A 14,661-nucleotide genomic window follows, 5' to 3' on the forward strand; every position below is an offset into this window, starting at 1 on the left:
TCTCCAACACCACAGTTCAAAAGCATCAATTTTTCGGCACTCTGCTTTCTTCACAGTCCAACTCTCACATCCATTCATGACCACTGGAAAAACCATAGCCTTGACCAGACGGACCTTTGTTGGCAAAGTAATGTCTCTGCTTTTTAATATGCTGTCTAGATTGGTCATAACTTTCCTTCCAAGGAGTAAGCGTCTTTTAATTTCATGGCTGCAGTCACCACCTGCAGTGATTTTGGAGCCCCCAAAAATAAAGTCTGACACTGTTTCCACTGTCTCCCCATCTATTTCCCATGAGGTGATGGGACCAGATGCCATGATCTTAGTTTTTTGAATGTTAAGCTTTAAGCCAACTTTTTCACTCTCTTCTTTCACTTTCATCAAGAGGCTTTTTAGTTCCTCTTCACTTTCTGCCATAAGGGTGGTGTCATCTGCATATCTGAGGTTATTGATATTTCTCCTGGCAATCTTGATTCCAGCTTGTGCTTCTTCCAGCCCAGCATTTCTCATGATGTACTCTGCATATAAGTTAAATAAGCAGAGTGACAATATACAGCCTTGACGTACTCCTTTTCCTATTTGGAACCAGTCTGTTGTTCCATGTCCAGTTCTAACTGTTGCTTCCTGACCTGCATACAGGTTTCTCAAGAGGCAGGTCAGGTGGTCTGGCATTCCCATCTCTTTCAGAATTTCCCACAGTTTATTGTGATCCACACAGTTAAAGGCTTTGGTATAGTCAATAAAGTAGAAATAGATGTTTTTCTGGAACTCTCTTGCTTTTTTGATGATCCAGCGGATACTGGCAATTTGATCTCTGGTTCCTCTGCCTTTTCTAAAACCAGCTTGAACATCTGGAAGTTCACGGTTCACGTATTGCTGAAGCCAGGCTTGGAGAATTTTGAGCATTACCTTACTAGTGTGTGAGATGAGTGCAATTGTGCGGTAGTTTGAGCATTCTTTGGCATTGCCTTTCTTAGTGATTGGAATGAAAACTGACCTTTTCCAGTCCTGTTGCCACTGCTGAGTTTTCCAAATTTGCTGGCATATTGAGTGCAGCGCTTTCACAGCATCATCTTTCAGGATTTGAAATAGCTCAACTGGAATTCCATCACCTCCACTAGCTTTGTTCGTAGTGATGCTTTCTTAAGGCCCACTTGACTTCACATTCCAGGATGTCTGGCTCTAGGTGAGTGATCACACCATTGTGATTATCTGGGTCATAAAGATCTTTTTTGTACAGTTCTTCTGTGTGTTCTTGCCACCTCTTCTTAATATCTTCTGCTTCTGTTAGGTCCATACCATTTCTGTCCTTTATCGAACCCATCTTTGCGTGAAATCTTCCCTTGGTATCTCTAATTTTCTTGAAGAGATCTCTAGTCTTTCCCATTCTGTTGTTTTCCTCTATTTCTTTGCATTGATCGCTGAGGAAGGTTTTCTTATCTCTCCTGGCTATTCTTTGGAACTCTGCATTCAAATGGGAATATCTTTCCTTTTCTCCATTGCTTTTCACTTTTCTTCTTTTCACAACTATTTGCAAGGCCTCCTCAGACAACCATTTTGCCTTTTTGCATTTCTTTTCCATGAGGATGGTCTTGATCCCTGCCTCCTGTGCAGTGTCACTAACCTCCATCCATAGTTCATCAGGCTCTCTGTCTATCAGACCTAGTCCCTTAAATCTGTTTCTCACTTCCACTGTATAGTCAGTCATAAGGGATTTGATTTAGGTCATTGCCATGGTACAATTGTCAAGACTAAGAAATCAACATTAGTACATTACTAGTAGTGAGTGAAACTCGACTTAATCAGATTTCACAAGATTCAGTATTCTTAAAGATGATGAAAGCCCCCTTTCTAAGGTCGTTATATCAAATGTCCTGTCCTCAGCCTAGATCTGCCCTACTGTTTATCTAAGGGTCATTCCCAAGTCTACATAATATCTTTGTGCAAATGTGTATTCTTAGCCATTACAAATTATGTGTACTTCCCTCTGCAGGTAAAGCTATTTCATACCATGCACTTTGCTTTTTTTTTGCTTTTTGTTTTCCTCCTGAATTACCTGTTGTTCATAAAGCAAACATTAGCATTTGTAACATCATAGTCTATTACATCTGAGATAATTTTCAGACATAGTTTTGCTGTCCTACAGTACATTCATTCATGGACACTTAGGGCTTATCACAAATCAGTATCTCTTTCCTCCCTCTTCAATGTCTTTTCCTTTGATTCTTCCCAATACTTTGCAACAATGCTTATTAGTACCTAATAGGCAGTCAGTAAAATTTATTAAATGTTTGGTCTGACCCGTACTCCCTACCCATGAAGAATATAACTAATGTTAAGATCCACAGATGAAGGAATGATTTCAGTGGGGATTGCAGTACTATTCCAATACTTGGGCACTGGATCCCTGCTTCTATGAAAAAAGGATTAAGGGAAAAAGAAGAGCAGAAACATTTTTCCCTGTGTTTTTTTTAGGTAATACTGAGTTATTGCATCCTAACTCAGGGTAGCTTATTTTCTTTGTAGTTCGGGCTTTATTGTGGTGAAAAGAGGAACTCGTATGTTAACTGTCCAGGTGATAGAATGACTTTTTAATATCTGTGTTTGTGTCTGAGGCCTTTCCATTCCCACTCTCTCACTTTAAAGACAACTTAAAAAAAAAAAAAAACCCTTTCCAGTGGTTAATTCTGTTTGATTTGTTTCCTTAGAGACTGCACATTACCTTCTATCAGTGATCACCCTATATTTAGGTGGAAAATGATGCCTATATTAAAAACACTTTACTTTCCAGTTGAAAGAAAAACCTGCTGGTTCATGGTTAGACCCTCCTTCGTTTCAGCACCTTACCTCCAGGGCAGGGTTCTTGTGTTCCTAGAAAGGCATGGGTCCAGAAAAGATGACTATAAAGGAAGCTATAAATAATGTATTTGAGGATTAACTCAGGAAATCAATGATTGTTTCCCCCCAGGCTACCCAGTGTCTTAAAAAATAGTTTAATTAATACAGCTCTTTGTTTACATTTTTCTGTCTAGATTTATGGCGTTTGGCTTTCCTAATAAAAGCTCAAAATAAATTACAGTCGTCAGTGACTTTGTAATGGGTAGAAGACATTTGTAATTTTTAAGTATTTGTTTTTGCTTTTCAAATATTTCTGCCTTTAAGCCACTTTCTAGAAAGAAGTGGCACAATAATACATTTGGAGGAATTAATAAAAAGGATGTACTAACATGCCAGAACTTTGCCTTGGGTCTCTTCTGTGTTTTTTCCTTTCTTGTACCAGGTCATCTTTAGTTCCATATATTACTTCTATCAGTCGGCACCTCGAGTTTTTTGTTTGTATTGGTTTTTCAGTTTATTATTTTCTTAAAAATGTGAAGCAAAATGTCACCTCGTTTTTTCTTTCTCATCTAACCCCTCCCTCTTGTTCCCACACACATGTGGAAGCTTAAACCCCATCCTGTACAACCTTTGATGTGGAGGCAAATAGGGATGGAGGAGGGGTGTACTTTCTCTTCCCTGTTACATGAGAGGATTTGAGTATAGTTTGCAGCAGAGATGAAAATTCATTTCCTATTCTTGTTTCCTTATTCAGGGTCAAAAAATAGAAATATATGATTTTTTCAACCTTGTCTCAGCTGGGTATCTTTATTTACCCAGTTTTAAAGTGCTCCTTTTTATTGTCATTATTATTTTTTAGTCATTTCGTTCCATTTGGTTCAGTATCCATTTGGTTCAGCTTGTGTTTATAAAATTCTGTCTGGTATACCTGTTTAAAAACCAAGTTGATTGTCACAGATTGCTGCTTTTGAAAAAAATCAATAATCTCAAAAAGAAAAAATCAATAATCTCACCTAAATGATCACTGTCGAGACAAAGCAGTAAAGTTGATTTCTTTGTTTTCTCATTCCATTTAAAGCAATATTAACTTCAGAGAAAAGTAGAGACTATTCTAGAAGCCAGAATCCTGAAAGCCTCTCTGCTGACAAGTTTCCAGTATCTCTGGATAGTTCTACCAATAAAAATAAAGAACCAGGAATGGAAGGGTAAGAAGTAATAAATGTCAAGTCTGGGGAGCTGAGTAACACCTTTACTGACATTAAACTCTTAGTGTTAATTTTTTTTTTGCCATACTTTCTCTAGGTTTTTGTACATAGACATTTCTAACCTCTCATTGCCCTAGGACACTTCTTTTGTTTAATTTCATGTTGGCTTTTTGGACCTATACCAGGCATGAGCTACAACATGAGGCATGCACAGTAGATCTACTCCTTCTCGATGTTAGAATAAAATGGAGAACTAGTGAGGGGTGGGCGGGAAGGAGGTTCAAGCCCGGGGATATATGATTCACTTCGTTGTACACCAGAAACTAGCAACAGTGTAAAGCAATTATACTCCAATTTTTAAAATGTTTAATATATATATATACACACACACACATATATACATATATATATATAAAACTAAAGCCTCAGTAAGCCTGGAGGCTGAAGGTAGACTGCTCTAAGGCCATACTTGCCCTCATTGAAGTTTTTGCCTTCCTAGAAAAAGTTTAGCTACTGATTTACCCCAGTAAATATTCAGAATATTTTTAAGAGATGTTATTCACATCATTATTGATATAAGACTGTGAAACACTACCAAGTTTTAAAAGTACCTTCATTTGATCTTAATAACAGTGAAAGTAAAAGGACAAGTTCTGGACTATTATTCCAAATTGATAGTCCAGGAAAGAGTCTCAGAACTGATAGAATCACACATCTCACCACTCTAGGAAAGAAAGGGAATTCATATGTATGGAGCTTCTACCAAATATACATCTATTTCCACTTATCTAACTGGGAATGGTGACACATTGTCAATAATGTAATCACACCATCTTTTCCAAGCCTGTTGAACTGAACTGAGGATCTATTTTTGAGGCTGGGTTCTTGGCCTGGTGGCTGTGATAGAAAGTGAAAAGATTGGACGTCCATAGACACTAAACCTGTGTTTAGAGGTAATGACCTCATTGCCATGCTTTATCCAATTGAGCTAATCACCCATTTAATATTTAGATGAAATATTCCTCTTCATCCCTCCCCACTCCAGGGTACCCTCCTGAGACTTCCATTAAAAAACCTACACATTAATTGAACTTCCTCCCTCTACTAGACTCTTGAGCAACAGTTCAGGTCTTGCTCATCTTTAGTCTGTGGAGCTAGCTTTAATGCCCAATAATTGTTTGAATTAATTATCTGACCTCTGAGGTCCTTTAAATCTGTAGGTAAATATCTTATTCAGCAAAGTTCTAAACACCTGGAAGAGTAGAGTAATTACAATGTACATATGCTCTTCTAACGATATTTTATAGCTGATTTTTGTTTTTAGAGTGATTTTGGACATTGAAGAGGCAGGAGGTAGGGATGGTTCTATGAATTTTGCTAAAATTGGGTAGAAAGAATGAGTGTAACAATGTCGAAATTAATCAATTTTTTATTTTCATGAGAGCTGATTCTCATACCTTGATTTGAAATAGTGTATAGAATGTGAGTGTCAGTGGATAATATGATGAAATTTGCTGACATGCTTTTAAACAGCTAGGAGATACGCTGCCTCAGACCAGCACCTAAGGGGAAATGTTACGTGTCAGCCCTGACATGTTGGCAGACATCATGAATCCAGTCTCCTAGCCATCTCTTGTGTTCTCTTTCGCTAGCCATTCCCAATCTCTCTGACAGTGAGCTGTTTCACTTATGCCTTGGCTGTTCAGAAAGTGTGATTAGTCTTTTCACAAGCTGCAGCAGTGGTTTTCTGCTTGCTTATTTCCAGGTCTTCCCCTTCTAAATTCCAGTTGTCGGATAATAGGTGGTATGTGCACAGCCACTCAAGGAGTCTTCAGGACAGAAACTGCCCATCTCAAAAGGTGCCCATTAATGTTGCTGACATGGAGGAGCAACAGCTGGCTAAGTATGAGGCCCAAGATTTAATGGGGTCTTATTTGCCAAGACAAGATCAAGGTAATATTTCATCCGCTCTGGTGGAGAAAACACTTTTATTTTACTCTGAGTCTTACCTAAAGACATTCTGGGCAAATCAACTTTCTAAAGTAGTAGTCTATCATGAATGCATCTGTTATATGTAAACCCATTAGAAAAATAGCTTGAATGTTAATCCAAGTGGAAAATTATTGCCACTGTTAATCTGTCTATATTGGTTTAACTCTAACAGTTTTGAGGATGAGAGAGTTCTTGGTACTGTCTAAATATTTTACTTCAACTGTTAGATAAGAGTTGTAGGGCCCTAGGGTAAAGTTTTAGGCCTGTCCTTTATTGAAAAATGAGTCAGATCTCTAAGGTAAGCTCATGTTTTATGAATTAATGAATATAAATTGCTATATATTTTATGCCTTATAAGTCACTATAACTGAAAGGTGTGTTTTATGACTTGTAAATCAAGGTTTTAATCAGTAAAGAAAGTTTTAAATTAATCCTCAAAAACACAATTGTCATAAAAGGTACTCTTAGGCACCTAAATGTATTTGGCCATATTCACAGGGGTCTTTTTAGTAATCTCATACATTCTACTTAGCTGTGCTTACTTGCTGATGTAGTGACATTTTCTGAAATGTTTTGGGGATGGTGTATTTTTTTAATTTGGTAATGATAGCTGATAATTTATTGAGAGAAAAAATTAATGATACCGTTGTAAGTAGCTGTCTCATTTTCAACCCTTTTTCCTTCCTTACAAAAGTACTAATATGTTCAGTACCAGATGGTTGGAGAATATAAGTAATAAAAAAGCCATTTCAAATTACCTATATTCTTGTCATCAATAATAAAATATGCTATATATCTTTAGTCAGTTTACATAAACTTTAATTTTTTAATAAAAATTCATGATCAGTATTTCTTTGCCATCTTTAACATATCAGGAGCATGTCTTACTTTTTTTTTTAATTTAAAAACATTTTGATTGTTTTCAGTCAACTATTTGTATTTGGTCCTATTTTTTTAAGTTTCAGTGATATAGGCAGTGCCAAAATCTTCACAAACCGTCAAAAAATTAAAGTATACATTTGAGTATAATTGAAACACTTTTCTGTATACCTGAAACGAATACAATGTTGTAAGTCAGCTATACCCCAATATAAGATAAAAAATTTTTTGAAGTATACATTTGAATCAAAACAATCCCCTAAGAACTAAAATAGATAAATGATGGAAATTATAGAAAGCAGGCTTTATAATATTTCATCTAAGGGATTCTAAGATGTAAACATATTTCATGTTAAGACTGAAATAGGGTAGCATCTTAAAAATCAATGTTATCTTCGACTTCCCTGGTGGTTCAGTAACGAATTTGTCTGCCAGTGCAGGAGACATGGGTTCAGTCCCTGGTCTGGGAAGATCCTACATGCCTTGGGGGAACTAAGCCTTTTTACCACAGTTATTCGGCCTGTCCTCTAGAGCCCAGGAACCACAACAATAGCCCCCATTCACAGCAAACAGAAAAGCCCAAGCAGCAATGAAGACCCAGCACAACTATAAATAAATAAATAAAACATAATTCCTTTTAAAAAAAATGGTATCTTTAAAAATTTTTAAGTTTATCTTTAATTGTGGTAAAAATACATAAAATTTACCTCTTAACCATTTTTAAGAGCTCAGCAATATTAAGTATACTCCCATTATTATGCAGTAGCTCTCTGAAATTTTTCATCTTGTAAAACAAATTCTGTACCCATTAAATAGCAACTCCCTTTTCTCCCTCCCCCCATTCTCTGGGAGTCAGCGTTTTACTTTCTAAGAGTTTAGCTATTCTAGATAGCTCATACAAATGGAATCATGCAGTATTTACCCTTTTGTAACTGACTTCTTTGATTTAGTATATTGTCTTCAACATTCATCCATGTTTGTAGCATGTGACAGGATTTTCTTTAAAAACCATGTGTGAGGGACTTCTCTGGTGGTCCAGTGGTTAAGACTCCATGCTTCCAATGCAAGGTGTTTGAGTTCTATCCCTGGTCAGGGAACTGGGATCCCATATGTCGAGCAGCATGGCCAAGACAAACCAAAAAAAAAAACAAAAAAAAAACACCACTAACAAACAAAAAAACTTCTGTGTGTGTGTGTGTGTATCACATTTTCTTCAGTCATTTATCCATTGAGAGACATTTGGGTTGCTTCCACCTCTTGGCTATTGTGAATAATTCTACAATGAAGGTGAGTGTGTACATTTCTCCATTTTATTGTAATTCAATGGAATACATGATGAGTAAGTACTCCATTGTGATGGATGTGGCATGATTTTTTTAATCTCATTATTGGACATTTAGTTTGCTTCTAAAGCTTTACTGTTATAAACATTGTTGCAGTGAACCTTCCCATGACTACACTTGTGCAGACCTCTTTAATGTCCTTAAGATACATTTCTAAAACTAGAATTGTTGACTGCAAGTATAAACACACAAGGCTTTTGCACGTCATGCCAGATTTCCTTTAGAAAAGTTGTCACTTTGCACATCTACCAGGTGTTATTAATGTACCCATTTTTCTCTTAACTAACTTAATCTTTTTAGTTCTTAGCAGACTAGATGTTATAATTCAAGATACATGGCCATATAGATTAAACTTCTTTCTTCATTCCTTCCAGAAGGAACCCCTTACCTGAAATCTGGAATCAGCCTCTTCTCTCATGACCTCGAGTCTGATCCCTCTGAAGACAGAGCCCCAGAGCCAGCTCATGTTCACTGCATGCCACCCTCTGCCTCTGCACCGAAATTATCCCAATTTCGAGTAGAAGAATCTACCAAGAATCCAGCTGCTGCTCACATTACTAATACTACAGGGTGTAACCTGAGGGAAGAAAGTGTGAGCAAAGAGAAGCCAGAAGTGATATCTTCAACAGAAAGAAGCAACAAAAGACTTTCTATGGTGGCATCAGGCTTGACCCCAAAAGAACTCGTGAGTGCCTCCATGTGTATTTCCTTAATGACCAAGCTTTCATTAACGTACTGAAGATGGTTTTAAATGGATATTAACTATAAATAATCTATAGGAAGAAATCTAGCCGACAAGCTCATTTCTATGCAATTTAATTTCCATTACTAATTTCTAAAAATTTATACCTAGATAAAGCTATAGCATGAGTTATTTTTATATATATTTACTAAAGGAAATAGTTATTAAATATTAGCAGAAAAGTTGAGTATGATACAGAGCTTTTTTTAATTTTAATTTTCTTTCTATTGAAAAAAACATGTAAGTATAAGGCATCTTTTTCCTACCTTGAGTGAACTTACCAGCATGATTAACTAAATTTCAGCTGGTTCTAAGCACATCATCAGATAGTAGCATTTTTCCATTGCTTATTTATTTTTATCCTGGCTTATTACACTGTTTTGATGTTGCTGTTGTACCATTATGGTAGAATACACACAACATGAAATTTACCTTCTTAACCATTTTTAAGTGTATAGTTCCGTTAGTGTTAAGTTTATCACATTGTTGTGCAACCAGTCTCCAGAAGTTTGTTCATCTTGAAAACTAAAATTCTATACCTATAAAACAATAACACCTCATGCCCCCTGGCATCACCATTCTACTTTCTGTCTCTATGAATTTGACTATTCTTTGTTGTTGTTGTTGAGTCACTAAATTGTGTCCGACTCTTTGCAACCCCATGGATTGCAGCACGCCAGGCTACCCTGTCCTTCACTATCACCTGGAGTTTGCTCAAACTCATGTCCATTGAATCAGTGATACCATCCAACCGTTTCATCCTCTGCTGTCCTCTTCTCTTCCTGCCCTCAGTCTTTTCCAGCATCAGGGTCTTTTCTAATGTGTTCTTCACATCAGGTGGCCAAAGTATTGGAGCTTCAGCTATTTTCTCTATTGAAAAGATTCAATAGTGGATGTCATTTATTGCATGCAGAGAAATGATTCAGTCATTCTTAAATGAGGCCTCCCATGTGGCGTTCATGTTAAAGAACCCATCTGCCTCTGATGCAGGACGCATCAGAGATGCAGGTTCAATACCTGGATCGGGAAGATCCCCTGGAGGAGGGCATGGCAACCCCGCTTTAGCATTCTTGCCTGGAGAATCGCATGAACAGAGGAACCTGGCTAGCTATAGTCCATAGGGTCACAAAGAGTCGGACACAACTGAGGCGACTTAGCATGCACACACTAATTCTTCATTCTTAAATATCTTTCTTGATATATCCTTCTTGGGGTAGGAGCCATTTCTCATCCTAGCTTGTTGATAGGTTAGCAGCTCCACCTGATCTCTGTGGCCAGATGTGTCTCACTACTAAAATGGCAAAAAGTAAGCTATGTCTGCCCTAGTAGAGACAGTGAATCTCATCAATAATGCGAGAATTCTCACCTCATAACCATGTGTCCAGAATAGCTATTTGCTCTAAAAATTCATACGTATGTCTGATAATGTTGCTCTTGGTCTTTTGCCAACACATCTAAAATTCCCATTTATTCGTTGAAAATTAGCATTTTTCATTCCTTTGTTTTGTGAGATCAGCTTTTCAGAGGAGGCTAAAATGATCTAATCTTTCTTGCCCTGGGCAATCCTGAACTGCGTATTAGATTCTAAGTGGCTTGGGAACTGTTGTCTTTAAACAAGCAAAGAGGAAAACTTTTCAGCTCTATTCAGATTTGCTGAAGTGTGGTAAATTTATTATGAAAGCTTCTGACTGTATTATACATGATTAATTCTGAAGCCCATATTAAGATGATCTTTTCAGCAGTTGCTCTTCTAACTGAACACTGTTTCAGGGCTGGGATTTCAGCAATTAATCAGTTCAGAATTGCTAATGATCCTGGCAGAGGGCAGTGGCAAAAGGGGGAGGATGTCATTAACTTCTCCAGCTTGTCTTTTTCAGTGCCCTGTGGCAGTATGGAGTGAGGCAGCATGAAAGAAAGTTGCTGGGCCTCCATTGCAGTCTCGTGGCACCCATTAATACTGGCGTGGGTGGTGGTGGCTAGTCAATGATGACCCTTAGTAAACAGTTATTTACCAAGCAGTAGCTGCTAATTATGTCAGCTGTGTCCATAATGGATCTGGTTAATTTCTTTTACTGCCTATTGATTTTTTTATTTGGTTGCTAGATAATAACTCAAAGGCTCTAGATTTCTTTTGGGGAGAGTGTGTGTCTCTTCCAATCCTTCTCCTTAAGAGGAATTGATAGATTTGTATTAACGTTTAGAAGCATCATGACCTGTGTGTTTTGAAACTGTCACCTGGGTGAATCTAGTTCTTTATAAGCCACTTATCTGAGCATAACTTTCTGTATAGGCTAGTTAACCCTCAGCTTATAAAGTATAGATTCATAAATCTAAATTATAGTATAAAAGGGTGTCACTCCACAAAGAAACTGTCTTAGGGAATCAAATGATATCTGCATATCTGTTATTAAAGGGAAAATTAATATTATTTTGAATCTTTTGTTATAATTTCATGTCTGCTAGCACAGACTACTTCAGAATTTCTTCCTCTGATTTGTACATAATTTTTATTAAATTGCTATTTATTTTGAGACTTCATATTAGAATAAAGAGGGTGTACTTTTTATGAGAAAAAACGGAAATTCAAAACTGGGCTAATTCTCAAGCTGTGTACTAGAGGTCATTTATTTTAATGTAATATTTGGTTTGGTTTCAGATGCTTGTGCAGAAATTTGCCAGAAAACATCACATCACTTTAACTAATCTAATTACTGAAGAGACTACTCATATCATTATGAAAACAGGTATACCAAGAGCCTTTACAAAATATGCTATATCTGTTGTGTAAAACTACTTGAAGAAATGGGAGTATTTGTTAAGCATAGCATGAATGATCCTCTTCCAATAGTCAGTCAGTTGTTACCTGATGAAAGAAAAATAATACTTTTGCTATTTCCTGAACCTCTTTTATTTGGGGTTAATATTGGAGAGTGATAAGCCGAAACGATGAGTCACTTCTAGTCCACCCTGCCTGGACTACACTGTGTGAGGGCTTTCTGGGTAGGACAGAGCCCAAGTCCTAGAGAAACACATGGGGCAAAGAGGGGAATGAGTAGAAGTGAAATCTGCTTATTCAAAATCCAGGTGGTTGGAAACCCTGGCTCCATGTCCACTCCATGTCCTCACTCCACTCCAACTCTAGTTTCAGTGTGGTTGAGAGTTTTTCAGGAAACAAGTCCAGTTATCGCTCTGAGATAGCCTAGCATATGAAAAAGGAAAAAGAAAGGAAAAATTCATTTGTCCAACACCTTCCCCTTTTAAAATCTTAAGTTTGACTTATGTGATGACAAGGGAGACCTCAGAGGCTTTTAGTTGACTGTAAGGTAAATGTGAGTAAACATTTCAGGGCCACTAACAAAAGTTCTTTTGAAATTGGGCCTTACTGATACAAGTCTAACACCAGAGCAAGTGAGGTGATGAGCCTGACACCCCCCCACACACACACAACCCCACCCCCTCTAGAGCGAGCTCCTGGAAGATATGTGCTCTGTTTTGAGCACCATGCTTTCTTTTCACACTGGTCCCTGACAACAGTTTATCCAGAGGTAGATGAAGAAGATGGGGAAAGGGAATTCAGAGCAATGTCATTTGAAGAAGAAATGAAGAAATAAGAAGACCTAAGGAAACAAGTGTCTTGAAATATCTGAAGAGTCGTTGTCTGGAAAAGGAGTTAGGCTCACTCATGGGCTCTAGAAAGCAAAGACGGGTTCCTGTGGCAAACAGAAGATGCAGGTTGAAGCACACCTCTTAAAACCTTCCTAGCAAAATGGATTCTCTAGTCCTCTCTGGGGTTTTTCTGTTCATACAACTGTAGGTTCTTGAGCATGGGGTCAAGACTCCTTGGCAGGGACACATTACCTTAAAACCTCTAAGAGCTTAGGTTTCTACTGTATTAAGATTGTACCACAGGGACAGAGGATAATGCTCACAGGAACCAGACACCAAAACAAGGTACTGTGAACTAAGTACTGTTTTAGAGATGAATATCTTTAAACTTGAATATGTCTTAAGCTATAGGTTTGGATCAAGGCTGCTGATAGGTGAAAAGAAAACTTTAAAATGCACATTAAATTGAAAGTGGTTCAAGTCTTTAAACTCAAAAGGCAATAGTACATTTATTGCTTTTAAACTAGAAATGACCTAAAATTTCTGGGTTTAAAACATATTATTAAATCAACCTTCACAGCAGTTAAACAAAAAGCTTTAAAAATTGTGAGTGGGGGGTGGGGGGCGGCGGAGATTTTTTTTAATTTGTGAAGAATTTGGTTAGGAAGAACGGCAGTTGCTACTCCCAGCAGATGGCCTGCTGTGTTCAGGATTTAGTTAAATACATTTCTCCTGTTTAAAACTAAGTGTTCTTTCCTGAGTTCGCTTAGTCCTTCACAGGGGCCTTTAAAACACTAAAAAATAAACAGAAGCGATTCTTCAGCTGCTTTCTAAAATACTTAGGTTGAAAAGAGGATAACTATGAAAATACTTTTTTTTTGGTCACTTGCAGGGGAGTTAGGAATTAGGGTTAGGATTCCCCAAGTAGAAGTTCTAGGGGTAAAAATTCATCACTTACATTGACATTTCAAATTTAGGATTTCAATAATACTCTTTTCTTCTCCTTTCACATGTACCATCCAGTAAAATAGATCTTCCCCGTCTACACATATCAATACTACCAACATGGGTAATTGCTTGAGCACAATGACAGACACCTTTAACTGGCCTTGGCATGTAGAAAATAGGGCTGACATTTCCCATGGGCTTGCCTTCCTATCAGCCTTTTCCAAACTTCCAAAGATCCACACTGGCTGGTTAGAATTACGAGTGCTTTTAGCCTCTGAGTCTATCACCAGAGGTGTTGGAATCATCCATCCAGACTGATCTCAAGTAGCGTAAGGAGCCTGGGGTGCTTCAGCTTCTTAATGGCAGCCTTTCCTAATTTTGTTTTAAACTTCTAATCCTTTGGATGTTTTCCATTTTGCAGATCCTGAGTTTGTGTGTGAACGGACACTGAAATATTTTCTGGGAATTGCAGGAGGAAAATGGGTAGTTAGCTATTTTTGTAAGTACCGTATAATTTTTCCCCTCCTCCCTTTAACACCTCCGAATTGCATTTTGACACCTAACATTTTAACACCTAAGGTTTTTGCTGATGCTGAATCTGAATTAAGGAAAGGTCTTTAACTGTAACACTGAACTAAGTTTTATCTTTAGTGCATATGTCTTTGTTCAGATATGATGGTGATGTGGGGGGAAATGTTTTTCTTTTGATAACTAATAGGACCTAATCTGCTCCTGGCAATGTTGAGCATAAAAACTAGGGATTATTCAATTGTAGGTAGAAATCCACATGCAGGAAGCACTTTTATAATGTTAAATTAAGCATCAACAGTCTCTCTAGAAGGAAGTCTATTAAGGAGCTGTGGTTTTACAAAGAGAGGATCTCTGTTCAGTGTTATTTCTCCCACACTGTTATGTGAATCACTTCACCATCCACCTCCATGAAAGGAGGTCTTCTGCTCTTGCATAACCTGTCTTTTCTGTGATCTCTTCAGGGGTCACCCAGTCTATTAAAGAAAGAAAGATGCTGGATGAGGTAGGTACTCTATTTTACAAACTAGTCAGAGAGACTTTATACCTTTGAGTCATACAGTCACCAAAAATTTATCTGCTT

General features: G+C 37.5%; 1 protein-coding gene across 4 annotated transcripts in view; it reads left to right on the forward strand.

Annotated features, from left to right (window-relative positions):
- BRCA1 (BRCA1 DNA repair associated) overlaps window positions 1-14,661 on the forward strand; it is a 68,788-nt gene that overhangs the window by 39,918 nt on the left and 14,209 nt on the right. For all 4 annotated transcript variants that reach the window (XM_043467647.1, XM_043467656.1, XM_043467654.1 and 1 more), the window contains exons 13-18: window positions 3,914-4,040; window positions 5,806-5,993; window positions 8,629-8,939; window positions 11,653-11,740; window positions 13,972-14,049; window positions 14,543-14,583. In XM_043467647.1, coding sequence (XP_043323582.1) covers window positions 3,914-4,040; window positions 5,806-5,993; window positions 8,629-8,939; window positions 11,653-11,740; window positions 13,972-14,049; window positions 14,543-14,583 — 833 coding nt within the window. The remainder of the gene's footprint in view (window positions 1-3,913; window positions 4,041-5,805; window positions 5,994-8,628; window positions 8,940-11,652; window positions 11,741-13,971; window positions 14,050-14,542; window positions 14,584-14,661) is intronic.

Source organism: Cervus canadensis, chromosome 1 (assembly GCF_019320065.1).
Source record: "Cervus canadensis isolate Bull #8, Minnesota chromosome 1, ASM1932006v1, whole genome shotgun sequence".
NCBI classification, from domain to species: domain Eukaryota; kingdom Metazoa; phylum Chordata; class Mammalia; order Artiodactyla; family Cervidae; genus Cervus; species Cervus canadensis.